The following is a 19,507-nucleotide window of genomic DNA, read 5'->3' on the forward strand; positions in this document are numbered from 1 at the left end:
GCAGTGCCTGCAATCCTCCGAACAAGGATGCTGTAACACCTTCCACTGCCACCCAAGTCATTATCCACCAGAGCCTCTTGGAGGCACAAAAACAGGTGGCTTTCTCCTCTCCGTTGTGGACCCACTTAGGTCTATGTCGTGGGTCCCAGGAAGTAAGTTCTAGCACTAAAGTTTGGCATTCATATACCAACAGTGCCAGTTTGGGACTAACATGAAAGACCGTTTTCCAATTAAAACCACTGTATGTAGTAGCCATTGGATCAGGCCTCACGACAACCTGCTTCAGATCAATGAAAAGAAAAATTTTGCTTCCAGAGATGGGACCAGCGAGGGACAAATTGGAAGACATCAGGGGCAGTGCCAGTGGGTGAATTCTAAGACCCAAGACACCTCGCTGGTAGTGGTTGAAGGTGGAGAGGAATGGGCGGGGTTGATCTCTGGAAGCTCAAGTCTTCAAGAGAAGGAAATTAGGAAGCAAACCCAAGGTCCCTGTGACTAGCGGGCAGATGGCCAGAGTCGGAATTCCCAAGAAAGCTTATTAAAATGTGAATCCTTAAGCTCATATAAGACCCAATGCGTTAATATCAGGTTGGGCCGAGAAATCTGTATTTTTAACTAGCTTCTCTTAAAAAAAAAAAAAAAAATCCTTCCACACACAGTTTTGAGACTCACTTAGCAGGCCATGACAGATTAAAGAGATATTCCAGACCCGCTCTGGTTAGGTTACTCTAAGGCTGTTGGTTGAAAAGCCCTCACTTTGTCACAACCCTCGAGCTCGCCTCGCCCAACCCCCAGGGACCAAGAAGCGATTAGACCGGAAATGGGAACAATTCCAAAGCAGCTTGAAACTAGGAGGCCCGGGAGAGTCCCAGCTCCTCCCACGTCAGCATCCTTCTGGGCCCGGAGCGCGGCGGGCGACGTGAGGCCTACCGGGAAATGTAGTCCACAGCGCGGCTCCGCGCCTGCGTCCTGGGCAGTTGCCGGTGAGCTTGGGAGAGCCTTGGGCGCTGAGGCGGTGAGTCCCGGAGCGGCCAGAGGGCGTGGTCGTCCCTGGGGCGCGGGCGCGGGTAGCGGGGTTCCCTTCGCCTGCCTGGGCTAAGCGAACTGGCAAATTTCAGATGTGCCTCGGCCGGCAGCCGCTGGAGCAGCGAGGGGCGGTGGGCCCCTGTCGGACCAGGGACCCCGCCGCCGCTCCCTGCGACCCGGCCAGGCCTTCCTGGGATTCCTCACAGGCTGGGAGTGCCCCTCTGGGCGGCGGGACCTCGTCGCCCAGGAGCGCTCAGAGACCGCTCCCGTGACACCAGCATCCGATTTTAAACCAGCTTTTAGACTTTTCAGGGACATGTCACTCGTGCCGTTCCTCAAGTGCCCCCTTTTCTCACATCGGTTTACTCGTAGGCCGTGTGAAGGCGGGTTCACGACAGGGAGATTTGGGAGGAAAAACAGCCCCCAGTGCAGTTAACTTTTAACTGGAAGGGCAGATGGAAGGAAACAAGGAAACCCGGAGGGTCACTTCCCTGGTAGACGTGGTGGAAGGTTTTGGGTCAGTGAGGGGAGGGCTGGCCAGCTGTGAGGCTGGAGCGGATTAACTGGTAGGTCCACAGCCAAAAAAAATCGCAGTTCCTGGATGCCCTCCAGCAACGGTTAGATGCTTAGGCTCTGGAAGGTAGAAGCTTCCTAGGAAGGAGTTGTGACCAGCAATAAACTTATTGAGCCCTTTCCTTATGCCAGGCATGCTGCTCTTTGCTTTCCTTGCAGTTGGATCCGGGTGGGATATTTTATAAAGTTAATGCTATGATTATGCATGTATTGTACACAGAGGCATTGAATGTCAGGGTCACACAGCTAGTAGGTTAATACTTGTAAGTCCATCTGCCACTAAAATTCAGGCCACCATCATGATAAAGGTGATAATAGGAACAGAGTTTCAATTCTGGTTAATGGAATGGGAAAAAAGTCCTGAGTGTTCTTTTTCTTGAATTCCCGCCAGAGAGCTGGCTCAGCAAATGCAGAGGACCCATAGTACATGGGCAGGTACAGATCCTGAAACCTGTGGAGACATGTAGGTGACCACCTCGGTGACCTCAGAGTTATGCTAAGAATACTTTGATTTTTTTGTTGTTGTTGTTGATCACCCTTTATTTTATTTGCTTATACGAATTGCTGAGAAAGCCAGTGCCTCACACATGCTAGGCAAGTGCTCTACCACTGAGCCACAACCCTAGCCCCACTCTGATGTTTTTTTAGACTTCTTAAAAGCAGAAAACTATGGGTTTAACATCATGGACATTTTCTCTTGGCACTTACCATGTGACTTTGGACAACTTAATTTAATTTCCCCCAAGCCTCAAACCTCTGTTCCCTAACCTGCATTCCTGGGATAATACTAATAGGGAATGCCTAAGATTGAGTGAGGGTTAACTGAATTAATACATGCAGGATGCTTAGAACAGTATCTGGCATATAGCATGAACTTGATAAATGTCCTTCATTATAAGTGAAGAGCAGATTCCTGTTGAGCTGCCATATAGCAGTGTATTTTTCACAAAGGGGAGCCACTTGGAATACTACTGAAAGATGAGGATCTTAGTGATATAGGCTGATCTGTACATACCTTGAATGGAGAAGAATGAGGGGTCAATGATTTGCTGCCCTTGAAAAGTGTGATTTTGCCTAAATTCACTTTGATCAAAGGCTATTAAGTGGTACTTAAACCCTGATGGTGAAAGTTATTCAAAAGTATTGTTCTGTTTTTTTTTTTTTTTCTGTACTGGGAATTTTAACCCAGGGATTCTCTAGAGCTGAGCTATATCCCCAGCCCTTTTTATTTTTTTATTTTGAGACCAGTTCCGGTTAAGTTGCTGAGGCTAGATTCAGACATTCAATCCTCCTGCCCTAGCCTCACAAGTCACTGGGATTACAGGCAGGCATGACTCAGAAATATTGTTAATATTCCTCCCACATTTCCTTGGAGACCTCCATATATTCAGAAACACATGATACTTGGATTAGACAAGGAATAGGGTTAAATGCCAACAGATCTTTAGGGGCATATTTAAAGCTAGAGTTCTTAGCCTTGGGATGGTAGAATTCAAGAGCAGAGCTGTTCAATAGAATTTTGGGCAGTGATATTTATTGAGCACTTGAAGTTTTTGTTACTGTGACTAAGAAACTAAAATTTTAATTAAACCTAAAGTGTCGCATGGGACTATAGGCTACCATATTAGACAGAACAACTCTAGAGGGTATATGAATAAACTGAGATTCTAGAAACTTTTTAAATGTTCTCAGAAATGGATATGTGTGTATTTTTTTCAGGCTGCAAGTCCTCAGATTCTCAAAACCACTAGAAAGATAACAAAGTGATCATGTAGGTCTTTGATAAAGATAAATAAAGACAGTGAGTATGTCCTCTTGTAACCATTGCTGTTTCTCTTTTCTCATTTTTTTCCCTGTCTTCAGCTATAGGTGTTTTCCCCTGATTATTACACAGAACAAACTGAAATCCGAGACCTCAGGTCCCAGATAAACTCTAATCTTCTGAAAGAGGCAATGGCTGTGGCCCTGGGTTGTGCAATCCAGGCCTCCTTGAATCAGGGCTCTGTGCTGCAAGAGTATGACACTGACTGTGAAGTGTTCCGCCAGCGCTTCAGGCAGTTCCAGTACACAGAGGCAGCAGGGCCTCATGAAGCTTTCAACAAACTCTGGGAGCTTTGCTGTCAGTGGCTGAAGCCAAAGATGCGGTCTAAGGAGCAAATACTGGAGCTGCTGGTGTTGGAGCAATTCCTAACTATACTGCCCACGGAGATAGAGACCTGGGTGAGGGAACATTGCCCAGAGAATAGAGAAAGAGTTGTGTCACTGATAGAAGATTTACAGAGAGAACTTGAGATACCAGAGCAGCAGGTGAGAAAAGAGTATGGGGTCTTTGTTGTTAGATCAAAAGAAGTACTGAGGCAACTGGATCTAGACCAGACATTTTGTCTGTGTACCATTCTCTAGCCTTGACACTTCTCTCAGATGTCTTTTTGTTTTTCCTTTTTGCTAGAAAGAGTATCAAGTCAGTGGTTCTCAAACTGGCCCGACCCTACCCCTTTCTATAACACATATTTAATAATATCTCTTTATTATCCATAAATGAAACTTACACTAACAAAGTACCTATCTGTAACAACCAAATGCTGTTATGTATTGTTCCATGACCTGCAGGTCAAATCTGACCTTGGCCTGTTTCTGTGTACATTGTGAGCTAATAATGACTTTTACATTTTTAAAGTTTTTTTTTAAAGAGGAAGAAGAAGAAATAAGAAAGTAAACATAGTCGAAAAGCCTAAAATATTTACTATCCAGCTCTTTACAAAAATAGCTTGTTGACCTTGAAGACAGTAGAATCTAGAAAGCATATAAAGGAAAATGAACATAGTACATAATTTACTAATACACATATCTGTAGAAATATGTTTGCTTGACTTTACAAGAAGATATTATGAAATTGTCATTTGCCTATCTCTCTTCTTAGAATTGTTATAGTGTCACAGCCAGTATTCAGACTAATACAGCTCAAATACTATGCACTGTGGCTGCTTGTCAGATGATTTCCCTAAGTGGCAAACAAGTCTTTGTAAATTGGACCAAGTAATGTAATCTTCCTTTGATTTGCACAGTAGTGCATTCGTAGGAAATCCAAGTCATCCTAAAATATGGAAACATTGTATCTTTTCAACATGATATTGATGCTGGGAGGTGCTTTTCAACTATATGAATGTTTGAGGGGAAAATGCACAGTTGGTAGGGACCTGAAACAACTCTTGCTTTGTGAGCAATGCTCCCATCTCAGGTCCACTAAATCCCAGTAGACAGCAACAGCCAGCATATGTTGGATACTCCACAGGGGCAGTGGAACTGCCCTGGGTTCAGAAGTATCAAATGATGCCTGTGTTTTGGGAGCAGAGGGCTGAGGGGAAGATGTTTTTCCAGCAGGGTGTTGGGGTGCTGGATCCCCTGTGGGGCAGGGCTTGCAGGAGCTGTTGGCTTCAGGGCACAAAGAAGTCTGAACAGGAAGCTTCTAAAGGTTTCTGCTTCCCCAGACTAGAATGCGGTAGTGGTTTCCCTTCCCTTCTGTCTTCTTAGTTTTGTTTACCATACAAGATTTTGTCTTCAAGTGCTCTAGACTGCTCCTGCCCAGCACAAGAGCCATGAGCCACGTATGGCTCTTGAGCACTTGAAATGTGGCCAGTGCTGGTTGAGATCTGCTGTGGGTGTAAACTGCATAGTCCATGCAGAAGCTGTGAGGGGAAGAGGAGGTAGTACTTGGTAATTGTTTGGATTGATTACATGCTGCAATCCTGATGGTTTGCATATGTCACATTAAATCTGACGGGCTATTAAGATTGAGGACTCCCTGGTTCCTTTTTTACATTGTCTCCTATGACCACTGGAAAATTTCAAACTACACATATGGCTCTCATTTGACTGCTAGTCAGCAATACTTTGCTTTAGAATGAAGTTAAACTAACTTCACTTCTTATGGATAACTCTAAACTGATGGGTTCTGGCATTTCCCCCAGGTCGATATGCATGACATGCTCTTGGAAGAACTGACTCCTGTAGGAACAGTACCCATGCCAAACATGCACCTGGAGACATCTGCACTCCAGGGAATGGGACCTGTCCAGGAGGCTCCCGTGACAGGGGCCTGGATCCCACAGGCAGGGCCTCAGGAGCTGAACTATGGTGCTGCTGGGGAATGCCAGCCCTTTCTGGACCCTGGTAAGGCGAGGTTTTCTTTCTGCTCTTTTGTCTGACTGAGCGCACAAGAGCTCTCAAAGGTTGGGGTTGCTGGGAAACATGGATTCCCCAGTGGAAATGGACCACTTGGATGAAAAGGAGGGGAAGGAAGAGGAGATGTCTCTCTGGGAACAGCAGGGGAAAATGCATTTTGGGTACAGTGGCATGGGGAACAGGTGAAAGTAACCACCCTTCTCATGAGTAAACAGTCACTCAGCCCCAGCACCACCTGGGGTACAGGTTTAACAAGATCTCTGAGCAAAGTGCTGCACACACCACCCTTAGAGAACCACAGCCCTGGACACAAATGGGTGCATGCTAGCAGGAGAAAAGGCCAGGTGGAGAAAGGCAGCAGGACTTGATGCCTGGGTGTTCCTGTTTCCCTTCCCTTTGCCATTTCCTTACATTGCTACCCACGCCCTGTCCCAGCCCTCCCCTCCCCCACTGAAGCTTGGGCCCAAGTGTGGTGGGAGTCTCCCTTTCCCCAGCAGCTCAGCGTCACCATGTTGGCACACCAAGACACTGTGTAGTCCTGAGAGCACCAAAGAGCCCTGCAGATGAAAATAGGTGGAGAACGGTCCATGTTGCAAAACGGAAATGTGGGATGCCCCCATCACTAGCCCAGGGCCAGGGCTTAGCAACTGTGTCCCCTTCCACTTCTCCACATTTATTCCCACAATCAACATTCTGAGCACCATGAAGAGCCAGGCATCTTGTTGGACCCTGTGACTAGACAGTCCACGAGGCAGGAAAGCAGCCCCAGCTGTCCCAGCACCCACTTCTGGTGGACAGTCCAGATATGTTGGATATGTGATGGGAACTTGTGTTGGAGGGCTTAGGATGCTGGCAGAGCACACAGCAGGGGCCCTTGCCATCATTAGGCTGAGAGGGAAGACCTCTGAAGGAGGGGGATCTGGGGTAGTAGGATGGATTGGAGTCAGCCATTGAGTGGTGGGAGTGAGAAGAGGGAGCCTTGGCAGAAGGGGCTGCAAGTGCAGAGGCCCCGGGGCAGAGAGAAGACCTGCTGCTACACTCTGAGGGGTGGGCAGGAGTAGAGAAGCAGGGGTAGAAATTGAAGAAGCTGGAGAAAGAAGCAGTGTCCTGAGTCATGAAAAACTTTTTCTTGTGTTTGAGGAATCAAAATTTAATATCAAGCTGGGCATCGTGGTATAGGCCTGTAATCCCAGCCTGTAATCTCAGAGGCTGAGGCAGGAGGAGTGCAAGTTTGAGGCAGTCTCAGCAATGTAGTGAGGCCCTAAGCAATGTAGTGAGACCCTGTCTCAAAATAGAAAATAAAAAAGTGCTGGGAATTTTGCTCAGTGGTTAAACACCCCTCTGTTCAATCACTGGTGTCCACCCAAAAGATTTAATATCAAGGCTGTGGGGAATGTTTGAAAGTTCTCAAATATCACCAGAGTGATGTAGGCAGACTTACATTTTAGGAGATCACTCTGGCTACAGTACTAGTGAGATCCAGTGGAAATGGGGACACCTTGGGGAGGTTGTTGAAATCCTCCAGGTGGGAGAGAAGTTTTCTGAACCATGGGTGTATTGGTGATGATGGAGTGAAAAGGGGTAATTCAAAAGATATTTAGCAGGTATGGAATATAGGACTTGGTGGGGTGTCAGTGATGAATCAGAAGGTATGAAGGATGGCATCCAGATTGTAATGTTATTTACTGACATGGAGAACACAGATAAGGATCAAATTTGGTGGGTCAAGGTGAGTTTAGATTTGAACATATGGATCTAGGGTGCTTGTGGATTTAATTTGCTTTTTCTTTTGGGATCAGCGATTGAACCCAGGGGCACTTAACCACTGAGGCACATTCCCAGGCCTTTTAGTTTAGTTTTTTTTTTTTAATTTTAAACAGGGTTTTTAAGTTGCTTAGGGCCTTGTTAGCTGCTGGGGCTGGCTTTGAACTTGCAATCCTCCTGCCTGTGCCTCCTAAACCACTGGGATTACAGGCATTCACCACTGCACCTGACACATATTTTTAAAATAATGCTGACCAGGAGAGGAAAACCCTGAAATACATTTTCTTATTATGGTCATTGCAGAACTATATGATGTCATCATTTATATTCCAGTCTTTATGTTACCTTCATTTAAAAGTCTGCTAAATAATTATTTTAAAAATCTGTGTTTATGTATGTGTGCTTGCTACAAATAGTAGAGTTTCATTAGTCCTATCAAATTATAGCTCTTTTGATATATACATTCTGATTCTACATGTTAATTTGCTTCTTTTATCAATATTACAGGTTCAAAGATCACAGAGCAGCAGTATTCATCATGGTGTAAAGCACATGAAAATTCAGTGTGCTTAACAAAAGATAGGTATAGTTAGTTAATCAAGTAAGAAATACAAATTTGGAAGAGGGGAAGTATCCTGTTTTCCCTGTTTAAAGTATATAATATACTTTGCAAAATGATGTAAGACTTCTTCCTCCATTATTTAAAGGTTACTTAAATATTTAAACATCTTGATGTATTGCATGAAGCAGATCCTATTGGAGATGGAGTGAAAAGCACAAGATACTGGCTAAGTGAAGAATGAATTTAAAAGTAATGGAAGAAATCAATTGAGTTTATGTTAAAGTTTGCAATATATTCTCTGTCAGCAAAATATTAGGATGGTTTGATTATATGCAATGTGTGTGTGCACACAAGTATTTTGGTCATTTAATGATATTTTTTATAACTGAAAGCACACACACGTTCATTGCAAAATAAAAAAAGAACTTAAAGGAAAAATGCAGAGTGATCTAAGGAAGACATAAACAAAAAAAAATCCATCATTAAATAGAAGCCAGACACTCTAAATTCTACAGGTGGGTAATGCTATTAGAATGTCTGTAGTCAGAAAGAAAAGAGGCAAGGAGGCACTGGTCCTAAAAGCATGAAGGGTATCATGCCAACTCTATCTTTGGAGAATGTGGAATTCAAAATTATTACACCAAAATTGGAACATATTTTCAATTATCAAACCTTTGGGGTTTTTTTAACTTTATTTTTTATTTTTATGTGGTGCTGAGGATCGAGCCAAGCATCCTGCATGTGCTAGGAGAGTGCTGTACCGCTGAGCCACAAATCCAGCCCCAAAACTTTGGGTTTTTGTTTCAATCAATAAATTTTCATTTGGAATACATGTGAGATGTCAAAGATCACATCCTTTTGGTGATGAAGGTTATGAGAGATGAAAATTTAAACATGAAACCCATACTATCTGGAAAGCATCAGAATATTCTTGTCACTTAAATCTCTCCAGATTATCCTATTATATGAAATAGTTAACTGTAAGGTAATATCTAACTCAAAACTATATTAATAATATTTCACAGTGTAGTGGAACCTTTATGACAGATTTTGCTAATGGAGCTTGATAAAGTCTTTCCCTGAGTATAGGACTTGAAGAGCATTCTTCAGTAATCACCTTTTTAGTTAACCTATGGTTGCTTTTTCCTTCTTTGTATTATTTAACTTTTGTTTCAAAATAAATTATTCTGCCCCCCAATTTTAGCAACTTAAGGAAAAAGCATTTATCACCGTTTCTGAGAGTCAGGACTTTGGGAGTTGTTTATTGGATGTTTCTGTCTCAGAGTGTCTTTTATAATTTTAATCAAGTGTCAGCAGGGCCTGGCAGGCAGCTTCAATTCCTTGCTAAGAATGCTTCTTCAGAGGCTACCTGAGCATCAGCATGACAGGACAACAGGCTTCCTCCTCCCCAGTAGATGATCCAAGAGAAAACAAGGGGCATGCCATTTAGCATCTTTGGTAACCTAGTCACACACCAGCTTTTCTACCACATTCTCTTTATTAGAAGGGAGTCACTAAGGGCTGGGGTTGTGGCTTTGTGACTCAGCGGTAGAGCGCTTGCCTTGCATATGTGAAGCATTGGGTTTGATCCTCAGCACCACATATAAATAAATAAATAAGTAAACAAACAAACAAATAAATAGAATGAAGATATTGTGTCAAAAAAAAAAGAAGGGAGGCACTAAGTTAAACCCACTAGCCCACACCCCACAATTAAGTGTTAAGTGAAGGAAAGGAAAAATCCTACCTCTGGAATGGAAGAATATCAAAGAATCTGGGAGCATGTTTTAAAATGATCATGTTTTCTTATATTTAAGACTCTTACCATTTTCAACTAATTTTATAGGGTGTGAGGTAGGGGTCCAACAGATACTTTATTTGCATGTGGATAGCAAGGTGTCTCAGCATTATTTGTTGAAAAGGCTATTCTTTCTGCATTGAATGTCTTTGAAACTATTATTAAAAATCAGTTGATTGGTGGTATATGGGCTTATTGCTGGATGCATTATTTCTATCCTACTGATTCATATGTCTATTCTCATGGATGTACCAGACTGTCCTGATTATTATTGCTTTGTGGTAAATTTTGAAATCTGAAAATGCAAGAATTCAACTTTGTTCTTATTTTTCAAGACATTCTGAATTTGTTGTAATTTCATCAGTTTCTACACAGAAGTCAATTAGGATGCTTTTAGGGGTTGTATTAGATGTGGATCAATTTGAAGAGTATTACCAATGTTAACAATATTAGATTTTGTGATGCATGAGCCTAAGATGCTTTTCTATTTATTCAGATTTTCTCTGATAGCTTTCAACAATGTTTTATAGGTTTTGTTTTTGTTTTTGGTACTGGGGATTTAACCCAGGGGCACTTTGCCCAATGAACTACATCTTCAGCCCATTTTATGTTTTATTTTGAGACAGAGTCTTGCTAAATTGATGAGGGTCTCACTAAATAGCCCAGGCTAGCCTTGAATTTGTAATCCTCCTGTCTTACCCTTCCAAGATGCTAGGATTATAGGCATGTGTGTCACCACACCCAGCTCTAGTTTATAAAGTATAAGATTTGTATTAAATTTTTTCCTAAATATTTTATTCTTGTTAATGTTATTGTCGATGGAATTGTTTTCTTAATTTTATTTTTGGATTGTTTGTTGAAAGTATATAGAATTACAATTGATTTTTCTATATTGATGTTGTATCCTACAAATTACTGAACTTGCTTATTATTTCTTAGTAGATTCTTTAGAACTTTCTATGTACAGAACCATGTCATCTGTGAAAAGAAACAGTTTTACTTCCTGAGATTCAATCTAAATCTGTTTTTTTTTTTTTTTTTTGCCTAGTTGCCCTTGTCAGAACCTTAGTAGAATGTTGAATAGAAATGGTGAGAGTTCGCATCTTTGCCTTTTTTCCTGCTTGCAAGAGAAATTTAATTTTTCACAATTACTTATGATTTTAGCTGTGGATCTTTCATAGATACTTTTTATCAGGATGATAAAAAGTATTGTAGGTATTGAAATAAACATGTGATTTTTTATTTGATATTCTATTATAATGTTATATTATCTTAATTTTTAACGATAAATCATCTTTGCATTCCTGGGATAAATACCTGGTGTATAATTCTTATTATGTATTGCTAGATTAATTTTACTAACATTTTGTTGAAGATCTTTACCCCATATTCAGAAGAGATACTGGTCTATAGTTTCCTTTTCTTGTCCTGTCTTTATAAGATTTTTTTGTCACAGCAATAAGGGCCTCATAGCATGAGTTAGAAAGTCTTTCCTCCTCTTCTTTTTTTTTTAGTTAAGGGGAGATGATGCTGAGGATTAAACCCAGGACCTTGCACATGCAAAGCAAGGGCTCTGCTACTGAGCTACATCTCCAGCCCTCCTATGCTTTTTTTTTTTTTAAAGTATTTGAAGAATTGCAGTTTTTTTTTTCTGTTTTTACTTATACTTTCTTTTTTTAAAATATCTTTATTGATTTTTATGTGGTGCTGAGAATCAAACCCAGTGTCTCACATGTGCGAGGCGGGTACTCTACCAAATGAGCTACAGCCCCAGCCCTCTTTTTTTAATATTTATTTTTTAATTGTAGTTGGACACAATAACTTCATTTTATCTATTTTTATGTGGTGCTGAGGATTGAACCCAAGGCCTTGCATGTGCTAGGCGAGCAACTCTACCACTGAGCCACAACCCAGCCCTTTTTGCTTGTACATTCAATGTCATATTTGTAGAATTGTTGTCTAAATCAAGGTCATGAAGATTTTAACTTACACTCCTTCTTTTATGTATTTATATCTTACATTGATCCATTTAAAATAAATATTTTAAACGGGGAACCAATATCATTCTTTTGCACATGGATATCCAGTTGTCCTAGCACCATTTATTGAGGAGACTACTCTTTCTCTATTGAATTTTCTTAGCACCTTTATAAAAATCCGTTGATTATAGCCAGGTATGGTGGCACATGCCCTTATTTATTATATGATTTATTTTCATACATTTGTTTATAGTATTCCTTTATAATTCTTTTGTAAGGTTAGTGGTAGTGTTACCTCTTCCATTTCTGATTGTAGTAATTTGAGTTTTCTCTGAACATGTTTTTATGGTATAGCATCTTGTGGTGTCCTGGAGAATTTTCTGTTTGTACTTATGAAGAATGTATATTCTGCTATTATTGGGTGGAGTGTTCTATGCATGTTTGCCATGTTTAACTTATGATATCTTCTTTGTCTTCTATAGTTAATCAGATTTTCTATCCATTAATACAGGAGTTATTGAAATGTCCAACTTCTATACTATAGAATTGTGTATTCTTCTATTTCTTTCATTTTTTTTGCTTCATGTATTTTGGTACTTTGTAATTAACTGCAGATGTGTTTATAACTGTTTTCTCTTTCTGATTGATCGTTTTATCATAAAATGATCCTCTTTAGTAGCATTTCTTGTTTTAATATGTTTAGTCATCTTGTGGATGTTATTTACAGGATATGTATTTTTCCATCCTTTACTATCAATCTTTTTTTTTTTTTTTGGTGGCACTGGGGATTGAACCCAGGGGCCCCTTACCAATAAGTTACATCCCCAATCTTTTTATTTTTTTAAATTTGAAACCTCTCACTAAGTCATTGAGGGTCTCTCTAAATTGCCAAGGCTGGCCTTGATATTGAGATCCTCCTGCTTCAGCTTCCCCAGTTGCTGTGATTGTAGGCATGTGCCACTGCGCCTGGCTTCTTTTTTTTTTTCATTTGTTCCTGTGGATTTTAGTAATCAATTGGAATCATCCAGACCAATACAACTTTGCTCTCACCCACCTCACTTGTGCTATTATTGACAAATACATTACATTTCTATATATTGTAGCACTTATTTAAAAAATATTTTAAAAGAAAGAAGCAGAATTTTTTATTTACTTATAATTTTTCTCATTACATACTTACCTTTATTTGTACTGTTTTTTTATTTGGATTCTGTGGTCACTTGCCCAGATGAGGAACTTCCTTAGTGTTTTTTCAACTCTCTGTCTATAGATTATATGATATATATTACATAAAACATAATATAATTTATAATATATGATATATATTTTTGATAAGTCTGCTAGAATTGAATTCTCTGTTTTGTTTCTCAGGAATATCTTTATTGCATTTTATAGTGCTGGGGATCAAATCCAGGGCTTCACGCATGCCAGGCAAGCACTCTACTACTGAACTATATCCCCAGCCCTTGCATATTCATTTTTGAAAGATGGCTTTGCTAGTTGTAAGATTCTTGATTGCCTGTTTTTATGGTACTGTGGATTGAACCCAGGGATCATTTGCCACTGAGCTTCATCCATAGCTTTTTTAGAGACAGACTCTCACTAAGTTAATTAATGCCTCAGTAAAGTTCCGAGGCTGGCCTTGAACTTGCGACCTCCTGCCTCAGCTTCCCATGTTGCTGGGATTATATGAACGCACCACCATGCCCAGCATACAGTTTTTATTTTTCTCTGAGTACTTTGAATATGTCAACCTCACTGCCTTCTAGCCTCTGTTGTTTTCTGATGAGAACTCAACTTTTAACCCCCTCATGTAACTGATGAATCATTTTTCTCTTCCTGTCTTTTAAGGTTTTATCCTTTTGTGTAAATTTTAGATTTTATTTTATCTGTGGGTCTATTTCCTTGTGGTTTTTTTCTATGTAAAATTCATTCTGCTACCAAACAAGTAGAGGCCTCCATATGACCTGAAGAGCCTGGATGGCTTTGTGTGTGATAGACTTAATGTTTGTTTCTTGTGCCTATTTGCTGCATGCCCTCCAGTGACACAGATTTCTTGTTTTGTAATACTTGAAATTTTTCTTGGGATGTGAAATCTTTTTTTTTTTTTCAAGAAACCCTTATGAATTTCTTGAAATCACATAGAATCATCAGTGTGTTCCTTCCTGGATATTCACATTAATGTTTTTCAATGTTTGAGATCATTTTTTCTTGTAATATATTTTGCTGCCCTGATATCTATCATTCCAGAGAGACTATGCATAGCTAAGGATGTGCTCCAGGAAGAGAGATGTCAGGTTAATATTGCTTAATAATACTTAGTATTGCAGGGGGATAGACTTCGCTAAAATTACCCAGTCATTTGATAATAAATAAGCAAATAACAATGAAAGACCTTGGTGAGTGGTATAGAGTTGCTACAATATATTATAAAAAATGTCCAATACCAACAAAAATTTATGAGACATGCATATTGATACAAAACTATTGGGGCAGGGGAAATCAGGCAACAGTCTATTTATGAGAGTGACTAGAGATCATATTTAACAGAAAAACACTTCAAAGTAACCATTATGACTGTATTCTAAAAACTTGAGAAAATCACAATTAAGTAAAGAAAGTTATGATGACAATATTATATCTCATAGAGAATAGCAATAAAGAGATAGAAATTAGAAAAATCAAATGGAAATTTTAGAGCTGAAAAATATAAAAGCTGTATTTGTTGGCTTTCCATTACTGTAACAAATACCTGAGATAATCAACTTTTTGGAGATTTCAGCCATGATCAAAGCTTTTGGGCCTATGGCCAGGCAGCACATATGGTGCAGAATACATGTGGAACAACTGTTCACTTCATGGCCAGGAATAAAAAAGAAAGAGGAAGAGACCAGGGTTCCACAATTCCTCTCAAGGGCATACCTCCCAATAACTTAAAATTTCCCACTGGGTCCTGCACCTTTAATTTCCACCACCTCCCAACAGCATCTAGCTGGGGACCAAACCTTTAACACATGGACCTCTGGGAGACACATATAAAATCTCAGGAAAAAAAAAAAAAAGGCTCGGGGATGTAGCTCAGTGGTAAAGTGCCCCTGGATTCAATTCCTGGTTACTGCTCCTCCACCAAAAAATAGACATAGAAGTAATTTAGTGCACTGATGTCAGCACACAGGTGGTTCATTCACCTCCCATAGATTAGAGAACCTCCTTGAAGTGAGCACAAAAGAATGTTTCCATTTTTCTTTTGTTCTTATCATACAAAAAAAAAAAAAAAAACTTCCTGTGACTCCAGATGAAGTAGTCTTAACTGAGGAGGAAGTAGATATCAAGAGGCCCTGTGTCCAAGAAATCAGCCCAAATTCTGGAACAACCAGTGATGAATCAAACTATCATGCTTTCCTTCTTTTCTTTGACCAGGATATCCATTACCAAAGCTTGATGTGACCTTCCCACTGGAGCATAGAGAAGAGCCATGGGTGAAAGAATTACAGGATTCCAAAGAAATGAAACAATTACTTGATTCTAAGATAGGTAAGTAAATGTTCATTAATGTACTAGGGAAGAAGGGAAAGAAAATTTCAACTTAATTGGGGTAAAGAGCTAGGAATTCTATTTAGGAATTTCTATATTTCTGTTAATGGTTTAATATGACTCTTTTTTTAAAGAGAGAGAGAATTTTGTAATATTTATTTTTTAGTTCTCGGCGGACACAATATCCTTGTTTGTATGTGGGGCTGAGGATCGAACCCAGGCCGCACACATGCCAGGCGAGCGGGCTACCACTTGAGCCACATCCCCAGCCCAACTCTTTATTTTCCTTCAGTTTTTTTTTCCCTCTCTTGGAACACGATAACATTGGCAATTTTCCATTTCTTCTCTTAGGTTTTGAGATTGGGTTAGAAAATGAAGAAGATGCTTCAAAACAGAAAAAAATGGAGAATATGTATCCATTTGTTGTAACATTAGAGGGGAATGCTCTACATGGTCCCATTTTGCAAAAAGACTATGTACAGTTAGAAAATCAGTGGGAACCACCCCCAGAGGATTTACAGACAGATTTAGCAAAACTTGTAGAACATCAGAACCCTACTCTAGGAGAGACACCCGAGAGTTCCAACCTGGAAGAACCTCTCAACCCTAGACCTCAGAAGAAAAAGAGTCCAGGAGAGAAACCTCACCGATGTCCTCAGTGTGGAAAATGTTTTGCTCGGAAGTCACAACTTACTGGACACCAGCGAATTCATTCGGGAGAGGAACCTCACAAATGTCCTGAATGTGGCAAAAGATTCCTCCGTAGTTCAGACCTTTATAGGCACCAACGGCTTCATACAGGAGAGAGACCTTATGAATGTACTGTATGTAAGAAGCGGTTCACTCGGCGGTCACACCTTATCGGGCACCAGAGAACACATTCTGAAGAAGAAACATATAAATGCCTGGAGTGTGGAAAAAGTTTCTGTCATGGATCAAGTCTCAAAAGACATCTGAAAACTCACACAGGTGAAAAACCTCATAGATGTCATAGCTGTGGGAAGAGTTTTAGTCGACTGACAGCACTTACTTTGCACCAGAGAACGCATACTGAAGAGAGACCTTTTAAATGTAATTATTGTGGAAAAAGCTTTAGACAGAGACCAAGCCTCGTTATTCATTTAAGAATTCATACAGGGGAGAAGCCATACAAGTGTAGTCATTGTTCTAAAAGCTTCAGACAGAGAGCAGGTCTTATTATGCACCAAGTTACTCACTTTAGAGGACTTCTTTAAGAATTGTTAAGAGAAATAGGTCCTGTAGAGATTAATATTAGCTCAAAAAAGTCATAATTTGGAAGAAGCTCTTTGAACTTACAAGAACAGCATTTTTTTTGGCGGGGGGAGGCTGTTTTTTAAACCCATCTTCCAAGGCATATAAGTTCTAGAGTATCCACCTATTCTTGCAGCTATCCTAGATTTGATTTATTCTGTCTTTTTTTATTACAATGGAAAATTTTGTGTTCTGCTGGAGCAACCATATCATAAGTGTAAGCATATAAAGGATGATTATCCTTTTAGGGGTAGGGTCAATATAATGGATAACCATGTGTAGATGACATATCTATAATAGAATACTTATTCTGCTGTGTAATTATTAAAGTTGACTACATAAACTCAGAGCTTTAGATATGCCCGAGGTGCAAGAAAGGAGACAATGGATTTTGTCAAACAATAAAAAGTGTAAGGAACACAAGGATGAAGGGGAATATTATTTGCCTCATAAAAATAGGGTTACTTCTATTGAAATTTCTGTGTTTAAGAAAATCAAGATTGTAACCTTTACTTTTGAATTTGCCAAGTTTACTGGTTTGCTTAGTTGGAAGTCTATGGTGATGGTGCTTAGAGAGGATTATTGATTTGGTAATTAAGCTATAGATCTGGAAGAATTAACTTGACAGTTGAAGTTGTACAAGTAGAATGAATTTTCTTTCATTTGACTAGAGAACCAATATTAATGGATTTTTCACTCTCCTTTGATATTCACTTATGTGTCTTTCAGTGCTTTTGAAATTTTACCCATTTTTAAAATTCAGTGTCTCCATAAGTATGTGTCATGGCACACTTAATTCTGCAAGATATGTTGCAAGTAAGTTTGGAAACTGCTTCCTGCTGTTTCTCCTTCCTAGATTCATAATGCATATCAGCATATGAAAATCTCAGAGAGGTCCTCTACTAAAGGAGGATAAAGCACCTCTTTGGGCTTAACGTTTTCTAAACTTATTGACCCCAGAACCTTTTTCATATACACCTAGTAATAACTTTTGAACTAGTATTTTGCAAATATCCCTTGGAACAAACTGCCTTAAATAACTATTTCTATAGCTATTCGTGTAGTCCTGTTGATCCCAAGTTAGTAATCTCCATTTATTTCAAGGGTATTATGGAAATTTCTTCAAAGATATACATCTTTTGTATAATATACAAAACATACAGCACATCATTTTAAGGAGGTGGGGATCACTAATTCAGATAATTGTCTAGTGATTCTAAACTTCTTTGAATTTTACTCATAATTACACACATACACACACACACACACCACAGTTGCATATACACACAGACCCATACACACATCAAATTAAGGAACTGAGGGTCACTCATTCAGATTAGTTGTGAATTGCCCAGTGATTCTCAACCTCCTTAAATTTTACTTATAATCTTATAATTACACATACACACACAGTTATTACTTATATAAACATTTTCATATAATCATGGTAACAACTCCAATTCTCATAGTGAGAGAAGAAGTCTTATCAGTTGAAGCTGTTACTATATGAAAATATTCATTGAGCCTAATTCCTTGTTATCAGATACAAGAAATAGGACATTCAAGCATTGTCCCTTTATGAAGATATTCAGTCATCCTTTCCTTAAACTAGAACTAGGGAAAGTGTATCTCTTCTATTGTATTGAAATTATTGGAAGTGATATATAAGTATTTGGGGGGTATCTACTATGTGCCTAACTAGTCCTGTTCTAGGCTTGATGGAGCTAGTAAAGAAATATAATTCATGGATCAGGCTCATAAAGAGTTTATAATATCTGTAATTAAACAAGTGTTGGGAAACAAATGGACAACAATGCAAGAGAGTCTATAATTAAGTGCCAAATCATATTAAGTGCCAGAGCCGGGATGTGTCTTTAATTCTTAACATCCAGGTTCCTGTATGATGCTGCTATAAGTCTGGGGTTAAATTGAGATCCCAGTAGCAATAAACATGTAACATGGGAGGAGTATGAATGTAGAGATGAAAAATGCAGAATGTAATGGCTTCTTTTTTCTCTCTTGTGGAATTGCATTCAAACCAGAACAGTGCCTTAGAATGGATGTGCCCAACTGCTCTGTATTTATACACTATTTTAATAAAGTGGAAACGTATATGCTCTCCCTGCTTCTCTTGCATCAAGTAATTGTTTGAACAACCTAGAGCTGCTTCTCTGAATACTGGAAACAAGCACCACTATCCCCATCCCAAGCTGGATTCATTTTTCTGTTCACAAAGTGCTATAATTACGCATTATTTTTAGCATTTAATATAGTCAATTTTAGCTGGTAGGCTTAGTTGCAATCATAGTATGATATGCCTCTTACCCCTCATATATATCAGAAATACAAATTACTTGATTTTTACAGGGTAGAGAACACCTTTGAACATCTCTTTGTTACAGTGCCCTGTTTACAGTAAGCATTAGTATTTGTGGCATTGAATTGAGAAGCTTGTGAAATAGTTCTTGGAAGCAGATTACACAGTTAGATGTGCTTAATTAGGGCACATATAGTACCTACCTCCTAACTGTTATGAAGGACAAAAATCAGTACCCACTTCATAAGTACTATAAAGATTAAAGGCAATATATTTTGTTCAAGTCTTAAGAGTATAAGCTTTTAATAAATATCCAGCATATTGTATTTGCATTCTTTGTTGTTTAATAATAAAAGCATTTCACTCTATGGATTTTCTTAAGTGTGGCTTTGGTCATATTCCATCATTTTTAAAGATTTTTTTATTTTGATATTGGGGATTGAACCCAGGGGCATGCTACACTGAGCTATGTCCTCAGCTATTTTTATTTTTAGATGGGG

The 19,507-nt window shown here is 39.4% G+C and overlaps 1 protein-coding gene across 1 annotated transcript; it reads left to right on the top strand.

Annotated features, from left to right (window-relative positions):
* The first annotated feature begins 995 nt into the window (after window positions 1-995).
* Window positions 996-19,375, top strand: Znf449 (zinc finger protein 449). The gene is made up of 5 exons (XM_077107270.1): window positions 996-1,015; window positions 3,463-3,906; window positions 5,568-5,769; window positions 15,305-15,418; window positions 15,770-19,375. Exons 2-5 carry the CDS (start codon window positions 3,553-3,555, stop codon window positions 16,651-16,653), a joined length of 1,554 nt encoding a protein of 517 aa, XP_076963385.1. The 5' UTR covers window positions 996-1,015; window positions 3,463-3,552; the 3' UTR covers window positions 16,654-19,375.
* Window positions 19,376-19,507: the final 132 nt, after the last annotated feature.

This window comes from Callospermophilus lateralis, chromosome X (assembly GCF_048772815.1).
Source record: "Callospermophilus lateralis isolate mCalLat2 chromosome X, mCalLat2.hap1, whole genome shotgun sequence".
Taxonomy (NCBI): Eukaryota; Metazoa; Chordata; class Mammalia; order Rodentia; family Sciuridae; genus Callospermophilus; species Callospermophilus lateralis.